This window comes from Dunckerocampus dactyliophorus, chromosome 10 (assembly GCF_027744805.1).
Source record: "Dunckerocampus dactyliophorus isolate RoL2022-P2 chromosome 10, RoL_Ddac_1.1, whole genome shotgun sequence".
NCBI classification, from domain to species: Eukaryota; Metazoa; Chordata; class Actinopteri; order Syngnathiformes; family Syngnathidae; genus Dunckerocampus; species Dunckerocampus dactyliophorus.
This window is the reverse complement of record NC_072828.1, coordinates 12,884,797-12,896,863: the sequence shown is the minus strand read 5'-3', so window position 1 is coordinate 12,896,863 and position 12,067 is coordinate 12,884,797. Positions and strand designations below refer to the sequence as shown.

The following is a 12,067-nucleotide window of genomic DNA, read 5'->3' as shown; positions in this document are numbered from 1 at the left end:
GATAGATGAGTATAGTGACGCTGAGACTAGAGTGCATGGGAGGTGATTCATATTGTGATCCAACCTGGATGTTACTGTATTTGTGATTGCCAGGCATGATCTCCTTAATAGCAAGATAATAACCGCTATATCTCACCTTTATGACAACAATATGTTAATATGGAAAGTATAGGAGGGGATTATTTGTTTTAAAGTCTGATAGATCTAGGGAGGGTACATGTTGTCATTTTCCTGATCTTTGACAGAATGTCTTTTGGAATGTGCGTTCAACAATATGTGATGCACTTGGGCTTTGATGCTATAAATAGATTGGTATCACAGCAGAACCAGCTGGACCCTTTTCCATCGCTCTACTGCCTCTGCTGCTTGTTTCAGCATACTTGTCCTCATATCCATGTCACTTCAAGTATTTAATGTAATAATGGATACCATGTGGACATGTTCACTATGAGTTGTCCTCACTTGTGTTGCCATCTATTTAGATGATAATGGCTGGGCTGTGTGTTGAGTCATTTTCCATGAATAGTAAATCTATATTGTGGTACAAGTTGTACACTGATTACTCTAACCCATATCCATATTTAATTTCTACAGTATTGTCCCATGAGAAGATATAATGTCATAAAAATACTTGCTGAAACGTCACCGGTTTACTCACCTTTGTGGCATACTGTGTATTTATTACGGCATGTGTCCAGCAGAGACACATTATTTACATACATCAAATATAAAATAGCACAGATGAAGGACAGTCACGCATATTACAGTCCTATTTGCAGGTCCATGTGAAATAGGGTGTTGTTTTGAAAACATTTTGGTCGATTTGTGTCATATAAACCTGCCCTCTTCACCCATTCATCTTTTAGAGTGCATGTCAGAAGATGTCTGGGGGGGATACATTGTAGTTGCCTATACATATACACATGGACTCCTATGAACCCAGACACACTAGGTCCAGATGCAGTTAGATACGGAGGTGTTTAGGATCACGGGGAGCAGAGCGGAGTGGGGCAATTTGCATGAGTAAGGGGTGGGAGAGCATCAGTGGAGCAGCTTCTCTCCAAGCAGCGCACTGAGGTCCCACTCATGCGTTCTGAGGAGTCCCGAGGTTTTGGCCATGATAAGCTGAAGACTTCCTGCTTTTGTGGAGGAAAATGAGGATGCGCATGGTAATTATAAATGAGACCTGCAGGAAAATGTGCCTCTGATGTGCCTTTTTTACATATATACCTTGTACAATTTATAATATGTATATATAAGGACTCAACAAAATGTGTGTCTGTCTGTCTCTCTGTCTGTCTCTCCAGTGCCAAGGAGTTAGTGGCATCATCATTATCACCATGGTTACCAGTTTGATGTTGGTGTACAACAAAAGATCTGGTGGTAGATCAACGTCATCACCATCATCCCGCCATGCAGAAGGTCCTGTATCTGCCACGGAGAAGCCAAAGATATCACAGAGACCCCTGGTCTCAGCAACACTAGAGGGCTACACAGGTGTCATCGACCGCAAGGTAAATAATACGCACGTCTGCACATTATTTTGGATATTGCAGCTGCTTTTCCACCTTGAAGTACCCATCCTTATTTTAGTACAACTCAATGCACCCCTTTAACGCCATTGTGTCAGACATTTCATTCAGTACACCTGCACCTGTAACCCTGCAATACAAGAGCTGCACCAGGAATTGTTTATTTGTATTGTATTGTATTTGTACTTTATTTATCCCACAGCGGAGAAATTCACTTGTTACAGCAGCAAGCAAGATACACAAGTAGATGTTACAAAGTAGTAGTTACAAAGATGATTTTAATTTACAGTGGTGCAAAAACTTTAAATTCTGCATTTCACTAACTTTGCTGTTTCATAAATGTACATTTTGCCCAAATGTGATTTATTTTAAAGTAAAGGTCTTTACTGTAGTAACTGCTGAGACATTAAGAAGGGGTAGGATTAAATAAGCTCTGCTTCTTCCTACTCCTTTTCAGAGATTTTGAATTGTGTGTAAACATGTGAGGTACTTCAATGTAACTCTCCTTGAATGTTTGAAGCTTACCTTTTTAAAACAAACTTGTTTCAGGATACAATAGATACCGGTATATGTATTTTAAAAATATTATACACGTTACATTACACAAGCAGCAAAATATGGGTCGCTGCCACAATGGTTGACCACAACTGGTTGTTTTTTTTAATTTAGGTTACCTTTCAGAAGGACAAAATATGAGAAATCACATGATCGAAGTGCAGTTGTACATCTCAGCAAAGTACAACCATTATAATAAACCTGTTGTTGCCTCGTTGACAGTGTCAATCAAGACTGGGCATCATTGGATCTTATTACAAAATTAGCAAATAAAAGGTGATGTTTTGGAGATTCACAGGGCCCAAAATTAGTAAGATAAACAAAGGGAGCCGGGAATCTCATGTCACGGGACAGTGAAGAGACATAAATCTTTATTATAATACAGCTGTACTAATCATACTCTTTTAATAGGCCTGTACTAGGGGTGTCATGATACACTTAGCTCACAAGACGAGATGATACACGATATGGAGCTCACAAGATGAGGCGATATTTTAACATTACTTTTAAGAAAACTACAATGACAAAATATAGGAGTGGACAAACAGATGTTTCGATTTAACTGAGTCACAAAACAATGCAGGCACATTTTGAAATGTTTTAAAACTTTGCATTCATGACTGAAGCATGATGCTTTTCACTTTTGAGCTCCATAAATTGAAACAAAAACAAAAATTATAAAATTGAAGTAATGACGGCAGTTGTAGATGCTACTACTCGTCATTTGTGTTGATGTGTAGTTATGTAAAGACACGTAAAATAGATTGCAGATTGCAGTATATTAGCTTTATGGTTATGCTAAAATCACTACAGTTCCTATGATGCTAAGACTGCAGTACCAAGAAGTAGTGAAATACACATTTTGATAAAAGTCACATGCAGCGATCGTGTTTTGATATGACAAATATTAAGTAACTTTGGACAAATATAGAATTACTACAGCTTCTGCTTGGACATTAACACAGCGGCCACTGTTCAACTCTGATGAAAAAAAACACATGTCACAAGCGAGTGATGCCTAAGTAGGTTGGATCGCAAGGTTTATAGTGTGCATAAAGCACTTTTGTGCACAATGTGTGGCGCCAATCCTGCCTTCCGCACTGCCACATCCATATTATGTGATTATCATTCACAGTAACGATGCCATAGTTCACGGTCTGATCGGCTTCTGGTTGTCCTATTGTGACACCCTTAGTCCATACCGTAAAATAGAGAGTACTTAGTATGTCTGCATATGTGATTCGAAAAGTGTTATTACCTCCGCACAAAGCATCAGCTCAGCGCTTGTATCTTTTGTATCTTCAAAAGCTATGAAGACAGATCCAGAAGAAAACTGCCCTTATGAAAAATGCAATTTTTGTGAATAACTACTGGACTAATATTGATATCATTATGAATCCAATTGCTAATGGTATGTTTTCATGATCAAGGAATCTAAATATGTGGACAGAATAAATGTAAGGCTAATATTTATGGTGTATATCACAATATGGGGGGAACTATGGCAATTGGCGGAGGTCTGCCCTCTTCAAGTGTTTTTCTAGTTTATAATGTAATATTCAGTTGTAATCCCCTGATTTTCTCTGAAATTGTCTTTTTGCTTTGCTGTATATATAATTCCTACACTGAAAATAGTCTGCAGCCCCGTACTTACATGAAGAGGATACATTTGTAATACAAAGTCAATCTAATTGGTATTCTGCCATCCTTTAGGTGTGCACAGTGCAGGTATGCATGTGTAATGTCCTTTTGTGACTTTAAGGCCCTGCCCTAGTTTCAGAGAGATCTCTGCGGTAATAATCATTTCTACCGCTTTAAGCTCTTACAGTGCAGCTACATTGTGGGTAGCATCTTAAATCCAGGAGGAACAGCTCCAGAATAACAATACATTTAAAGCGGCCTCATTGTTCCTTCCTTGTACTGTAACTCTGTTAGAATGACAGATAATCTCTTTTTGGGAGCCAACTTAACTGTAGTTTATATATTCATAATTCATGTGCCAACCATAAAAGATTAAGAGACAAAAAACACTAAAAGGACTAAAAGGAATATAGATTCCAACTCGAGGAATTACTGCTTACCGTTTGCTGGAGCTGCACTAGGCATGTGTATTTATGTTTCTTTTTTTTTCCATCAGGGGCATTTTATGACTGATGTTGTAGTGCATACTATAATCATATGAATGCATCAAGCTTCATTCACACAGGTCACAGGCTGTTATGATTTCATGGTTATATACGTTTTGCAACAATAAGTCTCAGAAGTCCCAGAATGGCCAAAATCCTGGAATTTATTCAGTTTAAAGTATGACCTACTGGGAACACGCCATTTTGTGTGTCTGTATCATCAATGTTATTTGTGGCTCCAAGAAGCGCAATTGTGCACTTGATCTACTTTTTACACATACAGTACATCTGATCTCAGCATCCAGATCCATGTGTAGGACAAACTGGCATAGCTACAGTATGTGAGCTCCAGTGCTAACATTACAGTAACATTTTAACAACAACATCATAAAAGAAAAATAATATTATCAAACGTACAGCTTCCACGTTTGTAGCTGACTGATGGATAGTTGGCAGAACTCCAGACTGAATTGTAAGCCGTGTAGCAAAGCCTGTTTTTTACAAAGCGGTGGGCGTATGTAAAGGGCCGGCTCATCTAGCTAGGGGCAGGTCAGAGACGGTATCATGTCCATGAGGAAGGTTTTCTCCTTCATTGTCATGAAAAGCCATAACTTCAAAAGTGACCGTTTAAGCGCCTGTTTTCTCAACAGTGGAGTAAACAAGTGAGGGAGATTATAGATTTTTTTTCATTTGGTGCTCATAAACAGGCTCTAGGGATACACACTATACCTTAAAAAGTACAGTGTGTGCACCCCTACACTTACGGTGATGTTGATTCCAGACAATAGCTGTAATTAAAGCCAATGTGTTTGGCCTTGAACAGACTCTGAAGATGCACTGCAAGACATGCGCCCTCATCACCAGCTCCGGCCAGCTCGGCGGCGGAAAGAGGGGCAAAGAAATCGACCACTCAGAATGCGTCATCCGCATGAATGATGCCCCGAGCATTGGCTATGAGCAGGATGTCGGCCAGCGCACTAGCCTACGCGTCGTGGCGCATTCCAGCCTGCAGAGGGTGCTGCAGGGACAGCAGGAGTTGCTCAACGCCAGCCAAGGGACAACGTTCATCTTCTGGGGGCCAAGCAGCTGTATGAAGCGGGATGGTCGAGGCCATGTGTTCAACATTCTGAAGATGTTGAACCAGCAGCTGCCCAGCCTTCAAGTTTATATAATTTCCAGACTCAAAATGGTGTCGTTTGATGAGCTTTTCAAAAAAGAGACTGGCATTGAAAGGTAAACCCTTCATGTGTTTTGTCTGTGAGATGTGGTACAAAATGGAGACTATTGATGCAGTTTTTATATTGAATGTAATTACACTGTAATTGATTTGTCAACACAATGTAAACGTCTTTCTTATTTTTCCAGGAAAAGCTCCAACTCCTGGCTGAGTACCGGGTGGTTCACAATGGCCATCGCCCTGGAGCTGTGTGACAGGGTCAACGTGTACGGTATGGTGCCACCTGACTTCTGCAGGTACGATCTCATTACTATCGTTTCTGAATAACACTGAAAATTGCTTTTTGTGGCACCCCCTATAGGTTGTGGTCAAAATGCTCTGGAAGACATGCTAGGATACATGTAATACAGATATCCTCATAGTTTTATAATCATTAGACAAACGACAATGTCTTATATCCAAATAGGTGCAAAAAGAATTTCTCTTGGAGATGAATAAATTATCTATCTATCCATCCATCCCTGTGTTTTGTGTGAAAGTGAGCTGTGTGAAAAATTTCAAGTCAATCCCACTTATAGGGTCAGTAATAGCATCGTCGTATGTTGTAGCTCACGGCAAAATAACAGTGGACTTGGATGTTTTGACAAATTTTCACCCTTTTGTGTGCAGCGGTTCAGGAATAGAAGAGTTGGTTTACACAAATACAGACACGTATTGGCACAAATAAAACAGCTATAAATTATAGGCATTAAATTATAGAACTGTGACCATACAACGCTAGTGATCCTCCACAAATATTTTTTATCTGCCATTTACTATCCCACTTTAAATGTGTCACTTCCTGTTTGTGCCACTCATGACAAATAGTGCATGAAGAGGAGCAGATGGTTTATTCTGTAACAGCTCCGCTCTGATTTTTTTTTTATGGTGCCCTCCTCTGCCTCGTTCATCTTTAATGATGTTTTCAACCTGCAATGGCAACAGAACAAAGTCAAGAGATGCTTTGTCGCCGTGTAGTGTGGATGGTTCAGTAACAATTTTTAAGGGACAAGACTCTAAAAAATTACACGAGGATATACTTTAGAGTAGTCAGTGTAGAGCTTGTAAAGCTTGTAAAGTTGTGAAAAATGTACAGCAATCCCTCATTTACCGCGGTTAATTGGTCCAAGACCCTACTGTGATAAGTGAATTTCTGTGCATTAGGATTCCTTCTTTTTAAATATAATATTTTCGTAGTTATGGCATAGAAAACCTGTATATCTTCTAAATACTTTTTTTAAAAATTATAAGAGCCCTCTAGACATGAAATAACACCCATTTGGTCACCTTGACATTCAGGGAAAAATTAAGACATAAATAAAACTCGCCCTCATGTGCGTCACAGTAAATGTGTTCGAAACAGACTGAGTGGCGGACAGGTAGTGACGTCAAGGGTTCAGAGTTCAGTTTTAGCTTGTCGTGAGTTATGTCCACAACAGCGGGCCGTGTTATTATCATGATTATTTTGTTATTATCATTGTGCCTGATCATTTAAACCTACAATAAAAGCCTTTAGGCCAAAAATACATCCAATTTGATTAAATATGCATAATTTTTTAACTAATAATAGGCCGTATTCAACCACAAAACAGCATGATTTATTCATGTATATACTGTATGTTTGACAAGGCCGCACGGTGACTAAGTGGTTAGCACACAGTCACACATCTGGAGATCGGGAAGATCTGGGTTTGAATCTCCGCTGGGCATCTCTGTGTGGAGTTTGCATTCCCCCCACATTCCAAAAGAATGCATGCTAGGTTAATTGGCGACTCTAAATTGTCCGTAGGTATGAATGTGAGTGTGAATGGTTGTTTGTCTATATGTGCCCTGTGATTGGCTGGCGACCAGTCCAGGGTGTACACTGCCTCTCGACCGAAGTCAGCTGCGACCCTACTTAGAATAAGCGGCATAGGAAATGGATGGATAGATATGTTTGACAAACAGTGGCAAAGTGAAGTAGCGAAATTCGAACTGCGATGTGGAGTGCCCCCTTTTTTTCAGATACTGTATTTGAACACATCTGTCAGATTTCTGTCTCAGGCATCAATAGATAACTATTTGCTTTCCCATATACAGTACATACAGCTCCAGGCTTTATTTTAAAATTTCGAGAAATTTTATTGAGTATTGTAAGATATGTAGTGAAACCTGCTGTTTTTATAAGTGGTGGGCGAAAATACAAACAGCGACGATTGTTTTCAACACAACAGGGTGGGATAAGTAAGTGTCTAGTGTGACATCATCCTGCCTCTGTTACGGCTCTGATACGATCCAGGAGAAAAAACAGGTCGTCTACGGCCCCCACCCACCACCCCACCCCCACCCCACCCCCACCCCATTCTGCGTCAGTGCCCTTTATACAGAACAGCAACATGGAAAAAGGTGGAAATACAGGTATGCCAGCGTTTACTGACAATAAAATGGTAAATTTCCTCTCATGCACTGTAGATCTCCCTCCCATCGCTCGGTGCCCTATCATTACTACAAGCCCTTCGGCCCCACCGAGTGCCACATGTACCTGTCCCACGAAAGAAGCCGGCAAGGGAGCCACCATCGCTTCATCACAGAGAAGATGGTGTTTGCAAACTGGGCTCGGAGGCTCGACATCCACTTTTATCAGCCGGACTGGAAGCCTGCAGCAGCGCCAACCGCCACCATCAGCTCAAATAGCTCCAACACTCCAATCCCGACTGAATCCGGACGCTGTGATCAGAAGTGTGGAGAACTTGTTCTGGGATAGAATATCTTCTGTCAAGGCAGTTTGGCAGAACTGGATCATCCCATGAGATGTGTTCAACAAACTAATATAAAGTTTTGTTTTTACTGGGATTCAGTCTTAAGAGATGACTGCACTGTGGTTGACTTGACTTCAAATGTGTTACACATTTATGTGTTTTTTTTAAACAGAGTTCTAGACTACAGAGGACATATTGTCCTCTTTTCTGTTTTTGGAAGTGTGCCACTTTTTAATGACTTGAGGGAGTTTTATACTTGGAGCTACACAGACAATTACATCTTTTTTATTTATTTTGTTTTTCTTTGTGTGATGTGAAAATGTCTGCTACAATTAAATTAAAATTACTTAGAAATACAAAATTGCTGTGACTATTTTCCCTACTCATGTCACACGTTTGCCTGGCCAGTTGTTGCTAGGCAGAATTCCAATCTCCGCTACCCAGCACTGCCATGATGTATCACAGAATTCGGAAGACGGAGACCGCAGTCCATGTGCCCAGCAGCTGCCCGTCATGATTGATGGATCAAATGGACAGACTAGCTGACTAGTCTGTGTAATAGACTAGACTAGTCTATTGGAATGCGGCTACTCGCAGTAACCCAAACAATCTAGCTAATCTGCCCACCCCCAGTCAATGTCACTGCTAGAACAGAACAACTCCTCCAGAAGATTGCAGTACCGAGACGCATTGGATCCTCCATCCCTTCCTAAAAGCATACCTGTTTATTGTTGACTCTGTCTGGGGCCCTTTCACAGTTGTCTCCATGGCAACTGCTGTGGTATGGCGATGGCATCCTGCGGACTGAGGCACCAAGATTGAAATATGGCTGCAATTGTTGTGGCTGACTGCTGGCCTGCGCTGGAACACCTCCAAAGCCCTTTCTCCCTCCCCTGGTGAAAGTGTTCGAGTTCTTATGTTGTAAAGTGTGCTTATTTTTGCCTTTGTTGCCGAGGTTTTTTGCCAGTCCCACACTGTACTCCCCCATAGGAGCATACTGTAGTTTGGAGTTGTTGTTTTTTTCCCCGACCCCTCTCCACTTGTTCTTCCCTTTCCTCTCCCGCTTTTATCGTCCAGTCATCCTGTCCTGTCTACCTCCCTGTCATATTGTATGGTATGTTGTATATGTACGGATGGGTGATGGCACAATTTCGCTTGTACCTCTGTATAAGTGACGAGTAAAGGCCATTCTGCTTCTGATGAGCAATTATCCAGAAACAGCACTGCATGGCTGCAGGCTTTTTTTCACCACACTGCCCACTGGTGGATGTCGTTGGGTACTTCACCCATATACAAATTGACAGTGAGGCATATTTTTGTCCTGTACAACAGATGGTCCATCAAAACAAGCCCCCCACCATGTGACTGAGACCCTTGGCCATCATTTGTCCTCATATTCAAGCCAAAAGTCAGAACAAGCTCTCTCAGTCACAATCATGTTAGACACTTTCTCCCCTGACACAAACCACTACATCAATGTAGCCACCTCAATCCTGACATGTGCCTGACATTGTTGTCAGCAAGGGGATTACTGCACAGGTCTCCGAAGGGCTCCTGCAGAATCCCATATGTGCTTTGTCATGCACCGAGTGCTTGCAAAAAAAAAAACTACTTTTGACTGCTGCCTGTTCCCATGTTTGTTCAGAGTCTGACCACGGGAGCCTGCACCTAGCGTGGAATCTTAATGAACTCAGGTGCTCTCAGCCAAAACGGTGCACGCAGCGCCAAGTGGTCAAGCTAAGTGCAGTGGAGAGCTGGCCTATGTGCCCCGCATACCAATAAATGGCCCCTTCAGGTATGCTAGAAACTAGTTTTTAAAAGGCTTCACACGGCAAGTTAGCTGAAAATGAGCCTGCCCTGGCTTTGTTTCCTCAAGCACATGCTCAACGCGACACCATTTTTCCCACTGACCTTGAACACATCTCAGGAGACAATACAGAAGAGGTCGGGGTCAAAATAGCACAAAATAGATTGTATTTGATGGGCTACAAAAAATCATGTGTGAGTCTTTTGTGCAGCTACACATTTGAGTGTGACTTTGTCATTAGTTGTGCTCCACAAATTCTGCCCAGCAACAAGTGTGTAGCTGCTACTATATCTTTATATCTACATAAACATTGCCGTACAATGAAAAGCATTTACAGTAATCTCCATTTTTTTCTCTGTATCTAAAAAAAACAAAGAAGCTGCTTTTCACCAGGCACAAACGCCAGTGCCCCATCAGTTCTATCTAGCAATAAGTGGTTGCACAAACGTGTAGCTGTTACATAGTTGTATCTGCACATCTTTTTTTTATTACACTAATTGATTAATTAGTTTATTTTGGGCTCATTCGCGCACCATTAATTCTACCAAGGCTACTCAAAGTGCAGCTGTTGCTGTTGCTTTAGTACCCGTATTAACTAACTAAACTAAGTAATTATTATTTGTCGGGCTTTATTGGGCTATTGGGCACAAATAATGTTGCCCATTAATTCTGCCTAGCAACAAGTGGCTGCACAAATATGTAGCTGTTACTTTGTATCTGTATATATTGGCGTCAAAATACCCACAAAAAATTTTAAGATTTAAGAAAAATTGCTTCTTGTTATTTACAAGTGCTTTTAGGGGGATTAAGGCATTGATAATAAATTCACATTGAAACAGTAATTTACAAAGCTGTTTGGTAAAGATGGTGTGCTGTGAGACAGTGATGACCCCTGCTGGCAATAAATGTCACAGCAGCCAGAAATATTGCTCATACCTCACACACTTTTGTTTTGTTTTTAGTTACTGTTTATAGACCAGTCATCATTATCATATACTGTATGAGCAATGATGTACCACAAAAACAGTGTCTGAGGTCTAATTCTAGAATGTAAAATTTGCTCGTGGTCATGGTTAAACAAGCTCTTGAACTGGCCTTCACTTTGACAATTGACAGTCAATTTAGGGCTGCTTGCTCTGTGTGATGGAGACAAAATGACATGAGGGACAGGACGAGTACGCACAGAGGAAGAGTACGTTTGTTACCTGTGAATTGTGGCATTGTGGAGTGCTTTTGTGATTACGACGTAATGGTGACATTATGAGTGATTTTCTACTCCATACAAAAATCCCACTGGGCCTATTATGGTGTCTAACAAAAGAATGCAACAGTGGAGCCACCACACCGTCGCCTGACATCAGGACATCTCACAGAAGATGTGGAATCACACTTGGAAGGCGTGATGTCAATCGGGAGAAGACGTGGAGCCGCTATGAAGTAATTAGGAGCCATTGCGAAGACAGGGACGCAGGTTTCAGCGTCGTATTCCAGGAAAATGCAAGAAAATGCATTTGTATTTTTACCTATGGTGCAGACGACCATAGCATATCCCACAAATGCTGCTGATGCAGCCCACAATTGTTTATGATACTGTACAAATCCAGATAACAATGGCGATGTTAGTACGGTAATCCCTCATTTATCACAGATAGTTGACCCGACTATGATAAGTGAATTTCCGCAAAGTAGGATTCCTTCTTTATAAATGGAATATTTTCGTAGTTAGAGCACAGATAACCTGTTTCCGACGTTCAAAATAGAGGTTTTAACATTATTAGAGCACTCTGGACATAAAATAACACCCATATACTCACCTTTACACTCATTACCCAATATAGTAAATATAATCTGAGAAAAGCCATTTAAGACATAAATAAAACATGTGCTCGTGTGTTGCTATAAATGTGTTCCGGCCATATGGACAGAAAGTGATGTTTGGGGGTTCAGAGCTGAGTTTTAGCCTGATTACGGTCGCAGCAGTGGCCCCTGTTATTATGGTTCTGATTATTATGTTATTATTATTGTGCCTGTTGTGAGATAATTTAAATAAAAGTTTGTTTTGGAGATTAAGGCTGAATCCCAATTCTACCCGT

The 12,067-nt window shown here is 40.9% G+C and overlaps 1 protein-coding gene across 1 annotated transcript; it reads left to right on the top strand.

Annotated features, from left to right (window-relative positions):
• Positions 1-499: 499 nt before the first annotated feature.
• st6galnac5b (ST6 (alpha-N-acetyl-neuraminyl-2,3-beta-galactosyl-1,3)-N-acetylgalactosaminide alpha-2,6-sialyltransferase 5b) lies at positions 500-9,333 on the top strand. Its single transcript, XM_054789103.1, has 5 exons — positions 500-1,169; positions 1,308-1,514; positions 5,037-5,446; positions 5,579-5,686; positions 7,881-9,333. The coding sequence occupies exons 1-5, from the start codon at positions 1,155-1,157 to the stop codon at positions 8,170-8,172; spliced, it is 1,032 nt and encodes a 343-aa protein (XP_054645078.1). The 5' UTR covers positions 500-1,154; the 3' UTR covers positions 8,173-9,333.
• Positions 9,334-12,067: the final 2,734 nt, after the last annotated feature.